This window comes from Erpetoichthys calabaricus, chromosome 2 (assembly GCF_900747795.2).
Source record: "Erpetoichthys calabaricus chromosome 2, fErpCal1.3, whole genome shotgun sequence".
Lineage (NCBI taxonomy): Eukaryota > Metazoa > Chordata > Cladistia > Polypteriformes > Polypteridae > Erpetoichthys > Erpetoichthys calabaricus.
In genome coordinates this window covers 334,197,879-334,220,594 of record NC_041395.2, presented here as the reverse complement: position 1 = coordinate 334,220,594, position 22,716 = coordinate 334,197,879, and the positions used below count along the sequence as shown (strand labels likewise).

The 22,716-nt window shown below is 40.4% G+C and overlaps 1 protein-coding gene across 1 annotated transcript in view; it reads left to right on the top strand.

Moving 5' to 3' along the window:
- The window catches only part of spty2d1 (SPT2 chromatin protein domain containing 1), a 48,990-nt gene extending 43,761 nt beyond the window's left edge, over positions 1 to 5,229 (top strand). Inside the window, exons 5-6 of the mRNA XM_028796045.2 lie at positions 1,072 to 1,149; positions 4,505 to 5,229. Coding sequence (XP_028651878.1) covers positions 1,072 to 1,149; positions 4,505 to 4,601 — 175 coding nt within the window. The 3' untranslated portion in view covers positions 4,602 to 5,229. The remainder of the gene's footprint in view (positions 1 to 1,071; positions 1,150 to 4,504) is intronic.
- The last annotated feature ends 17,487 nt before the right edge of the window (positions 5,230 to 22,716 follow it).

The following is a 22,716-nucleotide window of genomic DNA, read 5'->3' as shown; positions in this document are numbered from 1 at the left end:
AGAACAGGCAACTGAGACTACAGTTCACATGGGCTCACCAAAATTGGACAATAGAAGATCGGAAAAATGTTGTCTGGTCTGATGGGTCTCTATTTCTGCTTCAGCATTTGGATGGTAAGGTCAGAATTTGGCATTAGCAACATGAAATCATGGATCAATCCTGCCTTGAATCAACAGTTCAGGCTACTGGTGGTGATGTGATGGTGTGGGGGGTATTTTCTTTGCACACTTTGGCCCCTTAGTACGCACTGAGCATCGTTTAAATGCCACAGCCTACCTGAGTATTGTTGCTGATTGTGTCCATCCCTTTATGACAGCAGTGTCCCCAACTTCTGATGGCACCTTCCAGCAGGATAACTTGCCATGTTACAAAAGTTCAGATCATCACAAACTGGTTTCTTGAACATGACAATGAGTTCACTGTACTCAAGTGGCCTCCACAGTCACCAGATCTCAGTCCAGTAGAGCACCTTTGGAATGTGGTAGAACAGACGATTCGCATCATGGATGTGCAGCCGACAAATCTGCAGCAACTGTGTGATGCTGTCATGTCAATATGGACCACAATCCCTGAGGAATGTTTGTCTACACCTTGTTGAATCTATGCCATGAAGAGTTATGGCAGTTCTGAAGGCAAAAGGGGGTCCAACCTGGTGTACCTAATGAAGTGGCCGGTGAGTGTATACAGCAATTGCTTCCAAACTCTGCAGGATCCCTTCAGCTAATAGAATTCAAAATGTTTATTGAATTTCTGTAAACATCTGTCGTAAATGATGAATGGTCTGTCTTGTGTGTGACAGTCGAGTCCTTTTGTTGGTGAGGTGCCAATATCGAGCTTGAAGACAGTTGCATATACAAATGTGTACCCGCATTTAAGATGAGACTTCTGACAATATAGTGGCTTGAAATCTGTAATATAGAATCCTGTGCGACACTGGGGTGTGGCAAACCATGAGCTGAGTGTCCGCAACACAGTGAATATTTTTCTGAAGCTGTGTGAAACACTACATCCCCACCAGTCATTAGATTTCCCCTAGAATTTTACCATCTTTGTTATTTCTGCCTTCCTAGATACAAAGATGATAGTGACTATGCTTTGCGTTATATGGAAACATCCTGGAAAGAACAACAAAAAGAAGAAGCCAGAAGGTAAGAACTGTTGTTTTCTTCATGTTACAGGTACCTTTGCTGTTAGACAGTTTTGAATTTAGGTTTATCACATAAGTAGGATGGCAGCGCCAAGCTGCTTCCTGAGTCCAGTGTTCTGGGTTTGAATGCCATATTCAGTTCAGTTTATCTTTGTATAGTGCACTTCACTGACTGTTGGTGCAGACCACAGTGACAAGTTCTCAAGTAAAATGCAAGTATAAACTCTAAAAATACACATAAAGACATAGCTTTGTTTAAACACACAGGAAAACAAAGTACAGTAGTGTGAAACTGATTATCATAAATGGGAAACCAACAGTATGTGTTAATTAATTAACTGTTGAACTAAGCCCAGTTGACAATGGATGAGACCAAAATAAAAACTCTGTCAGCAGCAATACTGGAGATATCTTGGGGAGGCTGAAATGAGTTTTCTCCACAGGGTGTCTGGGCTCTCCCTTAAAGATAGGGTGAGAAGCTCAGTCATCCGGGAGGGGCTCAGAGTAGAGCCTCTGCTCCTCCGCATCGAGAGGAGTCAGATGAGGTGGCTCGGGCATCTGATCAGGATGCCTCCTGGACGCCTCCCTGGTGAAGTGTTCTGGGCACATCCAACCGGGAGGAGGCCCCGGGGGAAGACCCAGGACATGCTGGAGGGACTATGTCTCCCGGCTGGCCTGGGAACGCCTCGGGATTCTCCCGGAAGAGCTAGAAGAAGTGACCGGGGAGAGGGAAGTCTGGGCATCTCTGCTCAAGCTGCTGCCCCCGTGACCCGACCTTGGATAAGCGGAAGAGGACGGATGGATGGATCTTGGGGAGGTCCACAGTTAATTGTAAGAGAGAAAGCCAAAGACAAAGTCAGACACAGGCCATTGTCATGGAGACCTTGGCTAACTAGTTGCCCACCCCTCCCTGGGCATTCTGTAGGAGAGTCTGTGTTGGGCTGTCCAGTCTGATAACAGACTCTTTCCATGTGATGATTTCATGGATCCCAGTATTCTCAGGGGTCTTTTCCATGAGTATAGAACAGCTTGACAGTAGAGCAGTGCCCACAAGAAGATACTGAGAAGAGAAGCCGAACAGGTGATAGTTTGTAATTATTGTATTACTTGTCTTTTTTTACAAATGACTAACAGTGACTAACTAATAAATATGTATTATTACGCACAGCTAATCAGCATCTGTAGTCAGGGTATGCAGTGAGTCTTCAGCAGAGATTTAAAAGCTGAAGAGACATCTCATATATAAGCAGGCACATTGTACTATGTATGTAATGTAATGACTTTGCTCTGTGATATTTTATATTGTTGGTTAATTTAAGTTTAATTGCTCTATTGATTGTAATCTGTGATTGTAAATTATTATTGATATCATCTCCAACTTTAGTTACCGGTCCTATCAAACTTGCTGAACACACTGCCCTAGCCTAAAGTTATTCTATTATGTTTACCTCTTTTTCACGTCACGTTGGATAAAAGCATCTGCCAAGCAAAAATGTAAATGTTAAATGTCATGCAGCGATGAGGAATAAGGCACGTTGGAGTTTTGGACCTCCCCAACTGAATAGAAGCTCGTCTTTTTATGTGATGCCTTGTGTTTTACATACAACAACAGAATGAAAACAAAGGGTTTGTATTGTAGCTGAACTCGCAGTTCCTGTTAACATCCGCTCCATCAGGCAGCGCATTATTGGCTGCCACAAAATGGGGCAAACACGACTATGCTGCAGTGTCGGTAGGCAGTCACTAAGTTTGACGTGACGAGTGGTTTTCAGTTGTATAAATTGATATGGCCTGGCAACTAGATCAGCAATGCAATCGGGAAGTCTGACACACCAAACAAAGTCACTTAATATGACATCGACTTAAGCAAGACCTTGGCAATTTAAGACTTTATATGTTAAAAGGAGGATTTTGAAATTAGCCCTAAGCTTAACTGGTAGCCAGTCAGGGCTGTCTTAACACATGGGCACGCTGGGCAGTTGGCCAGGGACCCCATGCTAATCTATGTATGTTGTGACTTGCTGAGTGGTTGTGTAGGTAGGGGGCCCAGTGCACTGCTTTGCCCGGGGGCCTATAATGCTGTTAAGACGGCCCTGGAGCCAGTGCAAGGTGTTAATGTGGTTATACATTGTAATTCTTGCAGCATCATTTCAATTTAAGTAAAAGCTGCATAAAGAATAGTTTTAACACCCAGTGAATAACATAGTCCTACTAGAAATAAATGCATGAATTAATTTCTCAGTAAATTATCTATTCATGGTCTGTGAGGAGCTGGCATCTTCTTCTCTCAGCACCGTTTTGCCTGCAGGTACTCCAATTTTTGTCCCACATCTCCAAAGATGTATGTGTTGGAGCCATTGGTGATTTCAAATTAGCCCTTTGTAATTGTACATGCCAGTGGGTCCAATACTGGAGTTGGAACCCTGTTGATGGGTGTTTACTGCCTTGTGCCCAGCTCTGTTGGGTTAGGCTCTACTATACCCCCCAACGCCAGATGTCTCTGAACTGTAAGCAGCTTTGAAATGGGTTCCTTTTTAGTCATTCTGGTGTATGTTCAGACCATAATGTGTGTATTTATTTATTTACTTACTTATCTTCCTATTTATGTTTTTATTTATATATAGAGTTTCTTTAAAAAGCTGAATTTCCCCTGGGGAAAAATAAAGTTCATTCTGCCTGTCTGTCTGTTGTTGATGTCAAACATTTATATACACTTAAGGTGAATTCTTTAAAACTCTCTTTATAACCCCTCCGCAGATTTTATACTGGCATACTATAAATTTGGCATATTGTGTAAGACAGCTACTTTGTGCAGGGCACACGGAATTTTTCCCAATGTTCATAGACTTAGTATTTCATTTTTTATTGACCATATCACAATTCCATTGGATCATAAGTTTACATGTGATTTCTCTCTCTCTCTTTCCAATTATATAGTGCCTTTCCTATCTATCTTGTATATCGCCTTTCATATCTATGTATCCAATTATATAGCGCCTTTCATATCTATGTAATTATATAGCGCCTTTCCTATCTATCCATCCAATTATATAGCGCCTTTCACATTTGTCTAATTATATAGTGCCTTTCCTATCTAATTATATAGCTTTTCATATCTAATTATATAGCACCTTTCATATCTATCTATCTAGCCTATATAGCACCTTTCATATCTATCTATCTGTCCATTCATCCAAACCCTGAGCATGTATCTCTTCACCTGTCTCTGCTCACATTATAAAAACGTCAAAACAGTTGAACAGTATACTTGTGATTTGGAACTTGCTTTGTATAACAACATCAGCTGATTGTGTACTGGGAAATGAATTGAGTCTTTCTTTCTTCATTTATTTTAGTTTACGTTTGGGTATCAAAGAAGACATGGAGGACATGCTCCTAGAGGAAGAAATGAATAAAAAGAAAGCAATGAACCTTAAGAAAAGGAAACTGTAGAAGACCACTGGATGGTATTCCCTCCAGTCCTATTGTTACAATATTGATGGAGATGTATGGAATCCTAAAGTTTGATCTGAGCATAGTTTTGCACTAAGATTGTTCTTGCTTAAAGACTACAGAAAGAATTAGTGTCTAAATTCAGCACTCTGATTGTTTTATTTGTTGCCACTAGACACGGTCTACGTTTTGGTCCTGGAATTTTCAAACCGTGAGTTCTTTGTAGCTTTTTTTTATTGTTGTTAGATCTTTGCTGAAGAAAACTACATTATTATAAAAAAAAAAAAAAAAATTAATATATATTCTGAAAAAGAAAAATATTTTTCTGTCTTTGGTTAAAAAATGGAAGACAATTTGTGTATTGATTGAGCTTCAAAATATAATTCTAAGGGCTATGCTTAATATATTCTAATTTTTCCTTAGGATGTAAATTCCCTAAAGCTTGATATTCAGAGATCCTCATTAGTAATTTAGGACAAGCCTAGGAGCCAGGCTGGATTCTTTACAGAAAGATTAAGTGGACGTTTTGTTATAAATTGCCCAGGCTAACGCTCATTTAATTATGACAACACTACTTTGGGGATCACACAAACTCCTTTGTCGAATAAAAAGGAAGGAATATTTTAAATCCCTGGCTGAAGATTATTCATGTGGTGAAATCGAGTATGTAAATCGAGTGACAAAGATTTAAACCTGCTTTGTAAATATTTAGTAGAGTACAGTGGCAAGAAAACATATGTGAACCCTTTGAAAATACCCACATTTACAGGCGGTGTCAAAAAGTAAGTATACCCCATGAAATATTTTTATATTATATTAAAGATGTAATTTCAAATTCAGCAATATCTTTAGATAAATGCTGAAAGACATTTCACGTTTTTAAACTGGAATTAAAGTGCTCTGTTACTGTGTGAATTTCAATGTCCAGAAACAGAGACATTACTGTATTGCTTCACTTTCTGCAAAAAGAAATGTTTGGAACTCTAAAACGCGCTCTTTACTATTGACACACTAATCCCAAAGATATCAGTTAACCAGCTAGGACAAACATTTACTTGAACTGTCTAAAGTGCCTATGACTTTTCAACAGTATTGTTTACAGTTGTGTTTAAAAGTAATATACAGTCATATGAAAAACATGCATAACAATTGACTCTCCTTTCAACAAAAAAGATAACAGTGGTATGTCTTTCATTTCCTAGGAACATCTGAGTACTGCGGTGTTTTCTGAACAAAGATTTTTAGTGATGCAGTATTTGGTTGTATGAAATTAAATCAAATGTGAAAAACTGGCTGTGCACAAATGTTGGTCCCCTTGTCATTGTGCTGATTTGAATGCCTGTCACTGCTCAGTGCTGATTACTTACAACACCAAATTGGTTGGATGAGCTCATTAAGCCTTGAACTTCATAGACAGGTGTGTCCATCATGAGATATAAAGGGATTTAAGGTGGTCAATTGCAAGTTGTGCTTCCTTCCCTTTGACTCTCCTCTGAAGAGTGACAGCATGGGATCCTCAAAGCAACTCTCCAAAGATCTGAATACAAAGATTGTTCAGTCTCATGGTTTAGGGGAAGGCTACAAAAAGCCATCTCAGAGGTTTAAATTATCAGTTTCTGTAACTGGAAGGAATGGAATCAGGAAATGGAAGGCCACAGGCACAGTTGCTGTTAAACCCAGCAGGTCTGGCAGGCCAAGAAAAATACAGGAGCGGCATATGTGCAGGATTGTGAGAATGATTACAGACAACCCACAGACTACCTCCAAAGACCTGCAAGAACATCTTGCTGCAGATGGTGTATCTGTACATCGTTCTACAATTCAGTGCAATTTGCTCAAAGAACATCTGTATGGCAGGGTGATGAGAAAGAAGCCCTTTCTCCACTCACACCACAAACAGAGTTGCTTGTTGTATGCAAATGCTCATTTAGACAAGCCAGATTCATTTTGGAACAAAGTGCTTTGGACTGATGAGACAAAAATTGAGTTATTTGGTCAGAACAAAAAGCGCTTTGCATGGCGGAAGAACAACACCGCATTCCAAGAAAAACACCTGCTTCCTACTGTCAAATTTGGTGGAGATTCCATCATGCTGTGTGGCTAGTTCAGGGACTGGAGTCCTTGTTAAAGTCGAGGGTCGAATGAATTCAACCCAATATCAACAAATTCTTCAAGATAATGTTAAAGCACCAGTCACAAAGTTGAAGTCATGCAGGGGTTGGATATTCCAACAAGACAATGACCCAAAACACAGTTCAAAATCTACAAAGGCATTCATACAGAGGGAGAAGTACAATGTTCTGGAATGGCCGTCACAGTCCCCTGACTTGAATATCATCGAAAATCTATGGGATGTTTTAAAGCAGGCTGTCCATGCTCGGCAGCCATCAAATTGAACTGAACTGGAGAGATTTTGTATGGAAGAATGGTCAGAAATACCTCCATCCAGAATCCAGACACTCATCAAAGGCTATAGGAGGACAGCGTCTAGAGGCTGTTAGATTTACAAAAGGAGGTACAACTAAGTATTGACATCATATCTCTGTTGGGGTGCCCACATTTATGCACCTGTCTAATTTTGTTATGATGCATATTTCATATTTTCTGTTAATCCAATAAACTTAATGTCACTGCTGAAATCCTACTGTGTCCATAAGGCATGTCAGATATTAAAAGGAAGTTGCTACTTTGAAAGCTCAGCCAATGAGAAACAAACATCTAAAGAATTAAGAGGGGTTCCCAAACTTTTTCATACGACTGTATTCTGTGAAATGTTTTATTTTTTCTAGGTCATATGGTGCCCGACATAATGTTTGGAACAAAGACATAATCTTTTTCCTTGATTTTACCCCATTGTTCCAAAGCTTAAAATTACAAATCAAACAATTCACATGTGATTTAAGTGCACATTGCAGGCTTTCATTCAAGAGGATTTGCAGACATTACGGTCGCACAACACTTTTTCTTTGTGGTGTTCCCCCCCAGTTTGTGAACCCTTTAGAATTTTCTATATTTCTGTATAAATGACCTAAAACATCATCAGATTTTCACTCATTACCTAAAAGTAGATAATGAGAAACCAGTTAAACAAATGAGGCAAAAATATTATACTTGGTCATTTATTTATTGAGGAAAATAATCGAATATTACATTTGTAAGTGGCAAAAGTATGTGAACCTTTAGGATTAGCAGTTAGTTTGAAGGTGAAATTCGAGTCCGGTGTTTTCAATCAATGGGATGATAATCAGGTGTGAGTGGGCACCCTGTGTTATTTAAAGAACAGGGATCTATCAAAGTCTGCTCTTCACAACACATGTTTGTGGAAGTGTATCATGGCATGAACAAAGGAGAATTCTGAGGACCTCAGAAAAAGAGTTGTTGATGCTCATCAGGCTGGAAAAGGTTACAAAACCATCTCTAAAGAGTTTGGACTCCCACCAATCCACAATCAGACAGATTGTGTACAAATGGAGGAAATGCAAGACCATTGTTACCCTTCCCAGGAGTGGTCGACTAACAAAGATCACTCCAAGAGCACAGCGTGTAATAGTTGGCGAGGTCACAAAGTACCCCAGGGTAACTTCTAAGCAACTGAAGGCCTCTCCCACATTGGCTAATGTTCATGTTCATGAGTCCACCATCAGGAGAACACTCAACAACAATGGTGTGTATGTCAGGGTTGCAAGGAGAAAGCCACTGCTCTCCAAAAAAAACATTGCTGCTCGTCTGCAGTTTGCTAAAGATCACGTGGACAAACCAGAAGGCTATTGGAAGAATGTTTTGTGGACGGATGAGACCAAAATAGAACTTTTTGATTTAAATCAAAAGCATTAATGTTTGGAGAAAGGAAAACACTGCATTCCAGCATAAGAACCTTATCCCATCTGTGAAACATGGTGGTGGTAGTATCATGGATTGGGCCTGTTTTGCTGCATCTGGGCTAGGATGGCTTGCCTTCATTGATGGAACAATGAATTCTGAATTTATATCAGAGAATTCTAAAGGAAAATGTCATGAACTGAATCTCAAGAGAAGGTGGGTCATGCAGCAAGACAACGACCCTAAGCACACAAGTCGTTCTACCAAAAAATGGTTAAAGAAGAATAAAGTTAATGTTTTGGAATGGCCAAGTCAAAGTTCTGACCTTAATCCAATCGAAATGTTGTGGAAGGACCTGAAGCGAGCAGTTAATGTGAGGAAACCCACCAACATCCCAGAGTTGAAGCTGTTCTGTACGGAGGAATGGGCTAAAACACCTCCAAGTCGGTGTGCAGGACTGATCAACAGTTACCGGAAACGTTTAGGGGGGTCACACCAGATACTGAAAGCAAAGGTTCACATACTTTTCCCACTCACAAATATGTAATATTCAATCATTTTCCTTAATAAATAAATGACCAAATATAATTTTTGTCTCATTTGTTTAACTGGTTTCTCTTTATCTACTTTTAGGACTTGAGTGAAAATCTGATGATGTTTTAGGTCATATTTATGCAGAAATATAGAAAATTCTAAAGGGTTCACAAACTTTCAAGCACAACTGTATATTAGAGCAGGGGTGGGCAGATTCATTCCTGGAGGGCCGCAGTGGCTGCGGGTTTTTGTTCCAACCCAGTTGCTTAATTAGAAAACAATCCTTGCCAATAATTACATTTCATGGCTTGTTAGTGCTTTAACTCTGCTATGTCAAGTCATTCTCATATCCTAGATTTTTTTTTTCCATTTTAAGGATATCATCCAAATACTTTGAAGTGTAAAACGGATGGGTAATTCACAGTCTTTCACTTTTTTCTCTTCTCTTTCCTTCCAAGTATTCAATTAAACCAAATAGTGCACGATAAATACACACAGGCGTAAAGGGTAACAAGCAAAATGGATAACTGCTGGTTTCTTTTGTCATTTGCATCTTTTTGCTAATAAGGAGCAATTAAAAACCGAGAATGCAGCTGTTTAAGACTTAAATAAGCAATAAGGGTTCATAATCTTAACGAGGGAGATAACTAAAATGAAGCAGAAGTGTTTCTAGAGCAATGAGTGCTTCTTATTAAGCAATTGGGTTGGAACAAAAACCTGCAGCCACTGCGGCCCTCCAGGAATGAATTTGCCCACCCCTGTATTAGAGAGATGTCCTGTCTGAAGAGCAACATCAAATGAAGAAGACAAGGAGAAGAGAACAGAACAATGTCAGAAGAGGGCGCCAGCAACATTGTCAGAAAAGCATGTAATGAACAACTATGAGTGCTAAGATCGCAAGCCGCCTGCAACATTCATCCTTGTCATCTTTACATTTTCATAAGCTTTTTCTAAAGACTATATATATCCAGACTTTGCTGTCCACATTTTCTTTTATGCTTTTCTCTACTGGTATTATTATTATTCTTGTAATAAATACCATGCTGCTTTTAACTGTCTACAGGTGCTGGTCATAAAATTAGAATATCATGACAAAGTTGATTTATTTCAGTAATTCCATTCAAAAAGTGAAACTTGTATATTAGATTCATTCATTACACACAGACTGATGTATTTCAAATGTTTATTTCTTTTAATGTTGATGATTATAACTGACAACTAATGAAAGTCCCAAATTCAGTATCTCGGAAAATTAGAATATCAATTAAGACCAATGCAAAAAAAAGGATTTTTAGAAATGTTGGCCAACTGAAAGGTATGAACATGAAAAGTATGACAATGTACAGCACTCAATATTTAGTTGGGGCTCCTTTGGCCTGGATTACTGCAGCAATGCGGCGTGGCATGGAGGAACAGGAAAATGAGCGTAAAGAAAATTCTCAAAGAGAATGCACTGCTGTTCTAGCGCCCGTTACTGTAACGGGCTTATTGTCTAGTGTTTGAATATATTCTTGGAGACCCAAGGTAATATTTAGGTCTGAGATGTATTTAAGTTCTGCGGTGGGCTGTCGCCTAGCCAGGGGTTGGCTGGGATTGGCTCCAGCAGACCCCCGTGACCCTGTAGTTAGGATATAGCAGGTTGTGTAATGGATGGATGGATATCTCTAAGTCATTGCACGTTGTTCAAGCCTATGATAAGTAAGTCTCTTGGAGTACGCAGGAAGCGGACTTGTGTATGTGTTCTTCATACGGTACTTGTGTGGGTAAAAGTGCTAGGGAATAATGTGCATGTGTATACGGTACTGTTGTGGTAAGGGCTGTGTGTCTGCGTATATCTATGTATGTGTGTGGTAATCATAAAGTGCAACAGCAGACCAACCTAAAGAAAGTAGGTAAAGGGTAAGTAGAGGGAAATACCTTGAATAATACAAGGCCTCTTCAGGTTTTAAATCTGGGCTTATTAACCAACTTGCATTAATTTTACACTACAATAATTCAACTTCAGTACAGCATAATAAATTGGCAAGCACAAATCTGAGAGTCAGTGTCTTACTGAAGATTGCTCTGGACTTCAGCTACATTCAGCTAAATATAAACACTCTTCTCATGAATCGCATAAAGAATAATAAGGAGAGCTCGGTAATTCTCGAAATGCTGTTATTCTTCAGTTACAGTAATCCCTAACTTATCGCGGGAGATAGGTTCCAAGGCTGACCGCGTTAACTGAATTTCCGTGAAGTAGGGACACTATATTTATTTAATTATTTAACGTGTATTTGGACGTTTTTAAACCCTCCCTGTATTGTTTATAACCCACCCTTTACTCTATTAATAACAGGGAAAACTGCTAAGCGATATGAAATCGGTAGATAAGTTTACACTTACTGTATAGCGAAGTACACGTAGCAGCTTGTAGGCGGTCATGACGTCGTCGACCTTGTTGCAAAGATTCCTAAAGCAGATTCCATCCAGACTACTACCTTATCACGTCCACTTGCAACTCGTTTTGCGCCCTGGTTAAAGGACACTGCGGCCGTAGATCTTATATGCTTTTCCTCCTTTTTAAATAAAAAGAATCGTGGACTCATTGAAACTTTTACCTTTTCTGCAATCATTTGCATCTTCTGTTGGCGCTTGGACACGGCCCCTGAAGCAGTAGCACGTTAATGCTGAATGAGTGAGATGAGACTTCCTGGTTAATGTAACACTCCGTCGCTGAGCCAATCAGCAGCACACAGGAACTTAACTGTGTGCTCTGATTGGGTAGCTTCTCAGTCATCCGCCAATAGCGTCCCTTGTATGAAATCAACTGGGCAAACCAACTGAGGAAGCAAGTACCAGAAGTAAAAATCCGCGTTATATATTTAGATATGCTTACGTATAAAATCCGCGAAGTCGTGAATCCGCGAAAAGTGAACTGCGAAGTAGTGAGGGATTACTGTATTTAGCAAGACAAAATAAACTGCTCAAAAAAATTAAACACTTTGAAAACAAATCAGATCTCAATGGGGAAAAAAAAATCCTGCTGGCTGTCTGTACTGCTATGGACTGATATGGTAATGTGTTAGGAACGAAAGGATGGCACAGCGTTTGATGGAAATTAAAATGATCAACTTACCAAGGGCTGAATTCAAAGACACCCTGAAAATCAAAGGGAAAAAATGATCCTGACAACGCCCTAATGAGACGACGGATGGTGTCCTCGGGGATCTCCTCCCAGATCTGGACCAGGGCATCACTGAGCTCCTGGACAGGCTGAGGCCTATTGGATTGAGGTCAGGCGAGTGAGCATGGGGGCCAGTCAATGGTATCAATACCTTCATCCTCCAGGAACTGCCTGCATTCTCTCACCACATGAGGCCACATTGTCATGCACCAGGATGAACCCAGGAGCCACTGCACCAGCATAGGGTCTGACAATGGGTCCAAGGATTTCATCCCGATACCTAATGGCAGTCAAGGTGCCGTTGTCTAGCTTGTAGAGGTCTGTGTGTCCCTCCATGGATATGCCTCCCCAGACCATCACTGACCCCCCAACCAAACGATGTTACAGGCAGCATAACGTTCTCCATGGCTTCTCCAGACCCTTTTACGTCTGTCACATGTGCTCAGGGTGAACCAGCTCTCATCTGTGAAAAGCACAGGGTGCCAGTGGTGGACCTGCCAATTCTGGTATTCTATGGCAAATGCCAATTGAGCTCCACAGTGCCAGGCAGTGAGCACATGGCCCACTAGGAGACATCAGGCCCTCAGGCCACCCTCATGAAGTCTGTTTCTGATTGTTTGGTCAGAGACATTCACTCCAGTGGCTTACCTGCCTGCTGGAGGTCATTTTGTAGGCTCTGCCAGTGCTCATCCTGTTCCTCCTTGCCCAAAGGTGGGTCCTGCTGATTGTTTAAGGATCTTATACGAGGGGCCCTGTCCCACTCTCCTAGAGTAACTGCCTGTCTCCTGGAATCTCCTCCATGCCCTTGAGACTGTGCTGGGAGACAAAGCAAACCTTCTGGCAATGGCATGCATTGATGTGCCATCCTGGAGAAGTTGCACTACCTGTGCCATCTCTGTAGGGTTCAGGTATGGCCTCATGCTACCAGTAGTGACACTGATCGTAGCCAAATGAAAAATGAGTGACAAAAACAGATGAGGAGGGAAAAATGTCAGTGGCCTCCCTCCACCTGTGAAACCATTCCTTCCTGTTTTGGGAGTCGTCTCATTGTTGCCCCTCTAGTGCACCTGAAACTGATGAACAAGCCCATGTGCTACTTAACTGACCAGATCAATAGCCCAAAAGGTTCATTGACTTGACGCTATACTCGGATTAAAAAGGGTTCCTTTAATGTTTTTGAGCAGTGTATATGTGTGTGTGTATATATATAATGAGAGAGAGAGGATGAGTGAAAAATTATCCACACTCCAGCTGTAGATGTTATTTTAATTAACTTTCAGAAAACACAAATCCATCATTTTTCGACAATCTCCCTGCTTTTCAGTACACTTTGTCCATCTGTCAGCAAGCTTTCGTATTCCTTCATTACATTGCTGCTACTTCTTTGTCTCGTCTTTGCACAATGTCTTGTTTGTGTTTTAATTTTAAATTTAAATTTTAATTCTATTTTTAATTTGTTATTTGCACGTCATGTTGTTACACTTTGGGACCCTGAGCTTCACAATTTCGTCTCTCTGTATACTTGTATTTGGTTGAGATGACAATAAAGTTCACTTTGACTTGACTTGAGTACAAAATGTTTTAGGTTGAGTTGTGAGCCACGAATGCACCGCTTCCTTCACCTCTTCATGAGATGTGAATCTTAGTCCTCGTAGGGCTTCTTTTGAAACCCATGTCTGTTATGGATTATTGCCTAGATAGAGCCATGGCTGATTTGCAAATGATTTGTCACATCATCAACTTGTCACTCGTCTATTCAACAGAATCATTTCACGTGCGTGCTCAATGTTGTCATCAGTCGTAGACGTGGATGGGCGTCCAGCATCTTCTTCATGGCTGACACTTGTGCGACCTTCCTTGAACTTCTCTATCCATTCATACACACTTCTTCGTGACAAAACATTTTCTCCATACTGTGCACAAAGTCTTCGATAAATATCGGCACTAGGTATAATAAGTTTATATGTTTAATATGTCACTGTGCTCTGTACAAAAATACTTTATAAATCTGCTTCTTCTCACACGTACAGCTAACACAAGGCCCGATTTAGCACACAGGGGCTCTTCATTAAGAACTGCTAGGCAAGCATTAGAAGACAAGAAAGGGACAACTGCGAAATGGGCCTTATATAATTTCTGTGTGTCAAAGTCAGAATGACATTGGATCTTCTTTTCCTTGTTTAGAATGGCATGATTTACCTAAGTAAGGGCCTGCACATGGAGAAAGAGTATAACGCTTTGGAACATTGCCCGGCACACCTTTGAAGCCGACGGACGGATGGAAGATAACGTCATCCGATCCGGAAAATCCTTCCAGTGCACCAACAAAAATGGCAAACTGTATACATTGAGATCCCACTTCGATGATACTATTGCTATGGCTTCCTTTGTCTGTTATGCTGCGTAAATCGTCATTAAAGAAAGCTAAGTTATGTTCTCTTATGTGATTTCTTACCGCCGTATCACTAAGGGAGGGATATCGCCTCTTTATAATATATCTATTTAGGTTCAGGTTACTTAAAACGCTGCAATTAAAAAAAGAATTTATTCCAACCTGGGAGCCAGCGCCCCCTAGAGGTAAACAATGGGCACACCCTCAGACCACAAAAAACAATTCACTGCACGTTGCTCTTCTTTCATGCAAATCTCAAATGGGGAAGCCATTGTTTCTTACACTGCAGTTACAAATGATGATATGACATAAAACGTTCATACCTGCACGGCAGTGACTGGGGAGACAGGAACCTTGTACGGAAAGTGCTGATAAGACAGTGCTGCCAACAGAACGTTTAATATAATTTTTGACTCACCCTCTTATATATAGTCACACACATGCCCATGGGAGACAGTTTACATGCTCCAATACTTGTATTTCCCTGCAGGACCAGGGGTTGGCACTGTCCTCTAACCTTTTCTCCTTTTCCCCTGCAGACCAACAGAGGATACCTCAACCTAATCCCTCTTCTGATCCTCAGAAGTCAGCTTCCAATACCATCACTTCCTCTTCTGCCCCTCATGAGCCCGCGTTACCAAGATGTCATTTCCTTTTCCGGTCCTCAGAGTTCCACCCTTTGGTATACATCACTTCTTAAACCTGCCAATTCCTGTCTGTTAGATACTGTACATCTCAATCATGTAACCTCACTCAGTTCTATATGGAGCTCTAGTTCCTGCCAAATAATATAAACAGTATGTGACACGAGTTTTGCCCTAATTGGGGCTCATCAGGTGTACGCACATTTTGCGCCTAGTGCGCTTACTTGCAAAGCTGTAGATTGGAGTATGACATGCATTAGGCAGGTACTATATATCATCTCCACGATCTGATTCTCATGACTGAAAGAACATGGCATATGTTTGCCAACTTGTCAACCAACCACAAGCATTACCTGGTATGTCACCACCCAAATATCAGATTGTGATCAGACCTATTCATGTAATACTCCAATCTACATAATGTCAAGTAAACGAATCAACAGCCGTGGTGCAACGTTAGGCTTTGCCTTAGGCACTGATGTCCGAGGTTCAATCTTCACAAGGGGAAGTACTGTAAAGGTGCGTACACCTGATGAGCCCCAATAAGGGCGAAACACGTAACATGTACTCTTTGTATTATTTGGCAGGTACAATTATATATATATATATATATATATATATATATATATATATATATATATATATATAAACAGTGCATCCAGAAAGTATTCACAGCGCATCACTTTTTCCACATTTTGTTATGTTACAGCCTTATTCCAAAATAGATTAAATTCATTTTTTTCCTCAGAATTCTACACACAACACCCCATAATGACAACGTGAAAAAAGTTTACTTGAGATTTTTGCAAATTTATTAAAAATAAAATAATTGAGAAAGCACATGTACATAAATATTCACAGCCTTTGCCATGAAGCTCCAAATTGAGCTCAGGTGCATCCTGTTTCCCCTGATCATCCTTGAGATGTTTCTGCAGCTTCATTGGAGTCCACCTGTGGTAAATTCAGTTGACTGGACATGATTTGGAAAGGCACACACCTGTCTATATAAGGTCCACAGTTGACAGTTCATGTCAGAGCACAAACCAAGCATGAAGTCAAAGGAATTGTCTGTAGACCTCTGAGACAGGATTGTCTCGAGGCACAAATCTGGGGAAGGTTACAGAAACATTTCTGCTGCTTTGAAGGTCCCAATGAGCACAGTGGCCTCCATCATCCGTAAGTGGAAGAAGTTTGAAACCACCAGGACTCTTCCTAGAGCTGGCCGGCCATCTAAACTGAGCGATCCGGGGAGAACGGCCTTAGTCAGGGAGGTGACCAAGAACCCGTTGGTCACTCTGTCAGAGCTCCAGAGGTCCTCTGTGGAGAGAGGAGAACCTTCCAGAAGGACAACCATCTTTGCAGCAATCCACCAATCAGGCCTGTATGGTAGAGTGGCCAGACGGAAACCACTCCTTAGTAAAAGGCACATGGCAGCCCGCCTGGAGTTTGCCAAAAAGCACCTGAAGGACTCTCAGACCATGAGAAAGAAAATTCTCTGGTCTGATGAGACAAAGATTGAGCTCTTTGGTGTGAATGCCAGGTGTCACGTTTGGAGGAAACCAGGCACCGCTCATCACCAGGCCAATGCCATCCCCACAGTGAAGCATGGTGGTGGCAGCATCATGCTGTGGGGATGTTTTTCAGCGGCAGGAACTGGGAGACTAGTCAGGATAAAGGGAAAGATGACTGCAGCAATGTACAGAGACATCCTGGATGAAAACCTGCTCCAGAGCGCTCTTGACCTCAGACTGGGGCGACGGTTCATCTTTCAGCAGGACAACGACCCTAAGCACACAGCCAAGATATCAAAGGAGTGGCTTCAGGACAACTCTGTGAATGTCCTTGAGTGGCCCAGCCAGAGCCCAGACTTGAATCCGATTGAACATCTCTGGAGAGATCTTAAAATGGCTGTGCACCGACGCTTCCCATCCAACCTGATGGAGCTTGAGAGGTGCTGCAAAGAGGAATGGGCGAAACTGGCCAAGGATAGGTGTGCCAAGCTTGTGGCATCATATTCAAAAAGACTTGAGGCTGGAATTGCTGCCAAAGGTGCATCGACAAAGTATTGAGCAAAGGCTGTGAATACTTACGGACATGGGATTTCTCAGTTTTTTTATTTTTAATAAACTTGAAAAAATCTCAAGTAAACTTTTTTCACGTTGTCATTATGGGGTGTTATGTGTAGAATTCTGAGGAAAAAAATGAATTTAATCCATTTTGGAATAAGGCTGTAACATAACAAAATGTGGAAAAAATGATGTGCTGTGAATACTGTATATATATATATATATATATATATATATATATATAGATATATATATATATATATAGATAAACGTGTGTATGTATGTATGTGTGTATATATATATATATATATATAGCAAAATACCCGCGCTTCGCAGCGGAGAAGTAGTGTGTTAAAGAGGTTATGTAAACATATATATATACATAAACATATATACATATATATACATATCTACATATACATATATATCTACATATACACATATCTACATATACATATATATATACTACACATCCACATATATATACATATATATATATATACACATATCAACATATATATACACATACATATACACACATACACACATACATACATACACACATTTATCTATATATATATATAAAGGAGAGTTGGGATCCGAGAGACTGTGTTTGTGTGTTTGTGGAAGGATGGAGAGTTAAGGCGGGTGTTGGAGTCACGTGATCATCTCCCCTCCCATTCACCTCATTTCATTCACTTCATTTCGCTCCAAGCTGAGCTCCGCAGCTGGCACGGTCTTGCTGTTCTTGATTTGCTTTTCACATGGCCAACTATACGTTGCATGCTCAAGAGTAAGCTCAGCGCACAACTTGGTCATATTACAACCGGAGGGGCGAACTGACAACATGGTATACAAAGAGATCCTTAACAAATAATTATTGGTATAATTTCCCTCAGTTTATTATTTAAAATTTTAAAGCAGTACTTCGCCGCTGCGAAGCGCGGGTATTTTGCTAGTATATATATATATACACATACAGAGACATATATATACATATACATATTTACATATCTACATATATATATATATACATATCTACATATATATACATATTTACATATATATATAGACATACATACATATATATGTAACTATCTATATATATCTATATATCTATATCTATATATATCTATATCTCTATATACATCTATATATATATAAATCTATATCTATCTATCTATCTATATATATATCTATATCTATCTATCTATCTATCTATCTATATATATATATATATATATATATATGTATATATATATATATATATATATATATATATATATATATATATATATATATATATATATATATATATATATATATATATATATATATATCCCTGCAAAGTACTGCTTTTAAATTTTTATTAAGAAGAAAACCTTTTTAAATTGAGGGAAAATATACCAATAACAATTTGTTAAGGATCTGTTTTTTTGTGAAGCAGCCTTAACACAGCTTTTCCACTGTTTTATAAATGAACGCCATATAAGGTCTTCCTTTTTCCTTGCTTCGCCAACGGAAGGAGCCTTTTTATTAAATCCAAGGGTTCTTCGTTTTTTTTTTTTCTTTTTTTACGATTGTTATAGTTCTGTTTGTATACCACGTTGTCAGTTCAGCACTGCGGTTGTAATATGACCAAGCCGTGCAAGCTTACTGTTAAGAATGCAACGTATAGTTGTACAGGAGAAAAGCAATCTTGCCTCAAATCAATGGCAACCTTTTGTAGGTCTATGAACTTAATTTAAACTTTAAGTTTACACGGTGCTTTCTTTCCGAAGTACTTGCACTCATGAATATGTCTGTATGCGTCAGTCGCTCAAATCCACGCGCTTCGCACCGGCGAAGTACTGCTTTTAAATTTTAATTAAGAAGAAAAGAAAACCTTTTTAAAATTGAGGGAAAATATACCAATAACAGTTTGTTAAGGATCTGTTTTTTTGTGAAGCTGCCTTCACTCGAGTGATCACTTCGAGCTGACTTGCTGGCTAACCATAAGCGTTACCTGGTAGGTAACCACCCATACAATCAGATTGTGAATCAGACTACGAATGCCGTGAATGTAACTACCCCAATCTACATGCTGTCAAATAAACGAACCACACGCCGTGGCGCAATTTTAGGGGCTTCGCCTCTAGCAATGACGTCGGAGGTTCGATTCCCGTAAGGGAGTGAAGTGAGTGGGTGGTTACCTACCAGGTAACGCTTATGGTTGGTCAGCAAGTCAGCTAACATCAGCCACGGTGCCTTCAGTTGTGAGAAGCAGATCATAGAATGGTTGAAAATAGTTTACTGTTAAATAATGCAAAGAGTACGTGACACGTGTTTCCCCCCTTATTCTTGGCTCATCAGGCGTACGCACTCACTGCACTCGCTTACGGTAATCGAACCTCGGACGTCAGTGCTAGAGGGGCTTCGCAGTGGTGAAGTATTGCTTTTAAATTTTAATTAAGAAGAAAAGAAAACCTTTTTAAATTGAGGGAAAATATACCAATAACAATTTGTTAAGGATCTGTTTTTTTGTGAAGCTGCCTTTACACAGTCTGTCCGCTGTTTTATAAACGAATGCCATATAAGGCCGTCCTTTCTCCTTCACAGTCAGTTCACGTGATTACGTGTGAGGCGTGATGACGCGATACGCAATCCCCGCAACCCCGCCTCCCACGGCCAGCGAGCTGCCGTCCATTACTGTATATGGACAAAAAAGAGGTTCTAGTTATGACCGTTACGCTTTGAATTTCGAAATGAAACCTGCCTAACTTTTGTAAGTAAGCTGTAAGGAATGAGCCTGCCAAATTTCAGCCTTCCACCTACATGGGAAGTTGGAGAATTAGTGATGAGTGAGTGAGTGAGTCAGTCAGTCAGTGAGGGCTTTGCCTTTTATTAGTATAGATATATATATATATAAACATACATTATATAAAAAAATCTTGGGTCGAGACGTGATCATCTCGGAGAGACACTTTGACGTTACGCAAGTCTAGACATTACAACCTTAGGAAGCAAGACCCGTGAAATGGTGACTTTTGCACGTCACAACCTAGTTACAAACAATTTAAAACAAGTTCATGGACATCTAACCTCACAGTTGTTGAAATGCTTTTGGCAGACACACTTCATGTGCTCCTAGCTCTTAAAAATGTTATACGTTCAAGATGGCACGTGAACGACCAAGTGAAGAAGAAAGAGCAGCACATCATTGGAGAGAAAAGAAGGCAAAAAAGGATGCACAAGAGAACAATAATAAAAATCTATGTGCAAATTCAGAAAACAAGGAAAGTAATAATCAGCCCGGACACCCTGCGAGAGACACCTTATTGTCTCTCAAGATAAAGCAGTAAGACCAAAGGATGGGGTTTTAAACGATCGACGCGCAGCGTGACAAGCAGAACATGCAGCTCAGCAGCAGAAAGACAGCAGCTGATCTGTCCGCATCTCCTTAGTTTGTGTTCAGCCCCCCCCTTTCAGGTGCCTAGTGGGTTTTGGGGTCGTGGGAGTAAGCAAGTGAGATGAGGACAGCTCCTGTACAGGCTTTGAAATGATTGACGCGCAGAACACGCAGCACGGCAGGAGGAGCAGTAAGCAAGCAGGTGATCCGTCTGCATCTCCAAAGTGTGCATTCAGCCACCGCCTTCACAATGCGAGCAGCGCAGGGACGCAAAGTGGTTTGTGCGTGGTGCATGGCACTCCCAAGCCCCCTAGTATGTATATATATATATATATGTATATAAATATATATACAGTCATGAAAAAGTTTGGGAACCCCTCTCAGCCTGCATAATAATTGACTCTCCTTTCAACACCAAAGATAACAGTGGTTTGTCTTTTATTTCCTAGGAACATCTGAGTACTGCGGTGTTTTCCGAACAAAGATTATTAGTGAAGCAGAATTTAATTGTATGAAATTAAATCAAATGTGAAAAACTGGCAGTGCACAAATATGGGTCCCCTTGTCATTGTGCTGATTTGAATGCCTGTCACTGCTCAATGCTGATTACTTACAACACCAAATTGGTTGGATGAGCTCATTAAGCCTTGAACTTCAGAGACAGGTGTGTCCAATCATGAGATATAAAGGGATTTAAGGTGGTCAATTGCAAGTTGTGCTTCCTTCCCTTTGACTCTCCTCTGAAGAGTGACAGCATGGGATCCTCAAAGCAACTCTCAAAATATCTGAAAATAAAGATTGTTGAGTCTCCTGGTTTAGGGGAAGGCTACAAAAAGCCATCTCAGAGGTATAAACTGTCAGTTTCTGTAACTGTAAGGAATGGAATCAGGAAATGGAAGGCCACAGGCATAGTTGCTGTTAAACCCAGCAGGTCTGGCAGGCCAAGAAAAATACAGGAGCGGCATATGAGCAGGATTGTGAGAATGGTGACAGACAACCCACAGATCACCTCCAAAGACCTGCAAGAACATCTCGCTGCAGATGGTGTATCTGTACATCGTTCTACAATTCAGCACAATTTGCACAAAGAACATCTGTATGGCAGGGTGATGAGAAAGAAGCCCTTTCTGCACTCACACCACAAACAGAGTCGCTTGTTGTATGCAAATGCTCATTTAGACAAGCCAGATTCATTTTGGAACAAAGTGCTTTGGACTGATGAGACAAAAATTGAGTTATTTGATCAGAACAAAAAGCGCTTTGCATGGTGGAAGGAGAACACAGCATTCTAAGAAAAACACCTGCTACCTACTGCCAAATTTGGTGGAGGTTCCATCATGCTGTGGGGCTGTGTGGCTAGTTCAGGGACTGGGGCCCTTGTTAAAGGCGAGGGTCAGAATGAATTCAACCCAATATCAACAAATTCTTCAGGATAATGTTCAAGCATCAGTCACCAAGTTGAAGTTATGCAGGGGTTGGATATTCCAACAAGACAATGACCCAAAACACAGTTCGAAATCTACAAAGGCATTCATGCAGAGGGAGAAGTACAATGTTCTGGAATGGCCGTCACAGTCCCCTGACTTGAATATCATCAAAAATCTATGGGATGATTTGAAGCAGGCTGTCCATCAAATTGAACTGAACTGGAGAGATTTTGTATGAAGAATGGTCAGAAATACCTCCATCCAGAATCCAGACACTCATCAAAGGCTACAGGAGGACAGCGTCTAGAGGCTGTTAGATTTACAAAAGGAGGCTCAACTAAGTATTGATGTCATATTTCTGTTGGGGTGCCCACATTTATGCACCTGTCTAATTTTGTTATGATGCATATTGCATATTTTCTCTTAATCCAATAACGTTAATGTCACTGCTGAAATCCTACTGTCTCCATAAGGCATGTCAGATATTACAAGGAAGTTGCTACTTTGAAAGCTCAGCCAATGAGAAACAAAAATCCAAAGAATTAAGAGGGGTTCCTAAACTTTTTAATTTGACTGTACATGTACACACAATGCAAGTACCTACGGGTTTCACATGAACAACAAACAAACTGGACTGGTCTGACTACACAGTAACACTGGAGAAGAAGGGCCAGAGCAG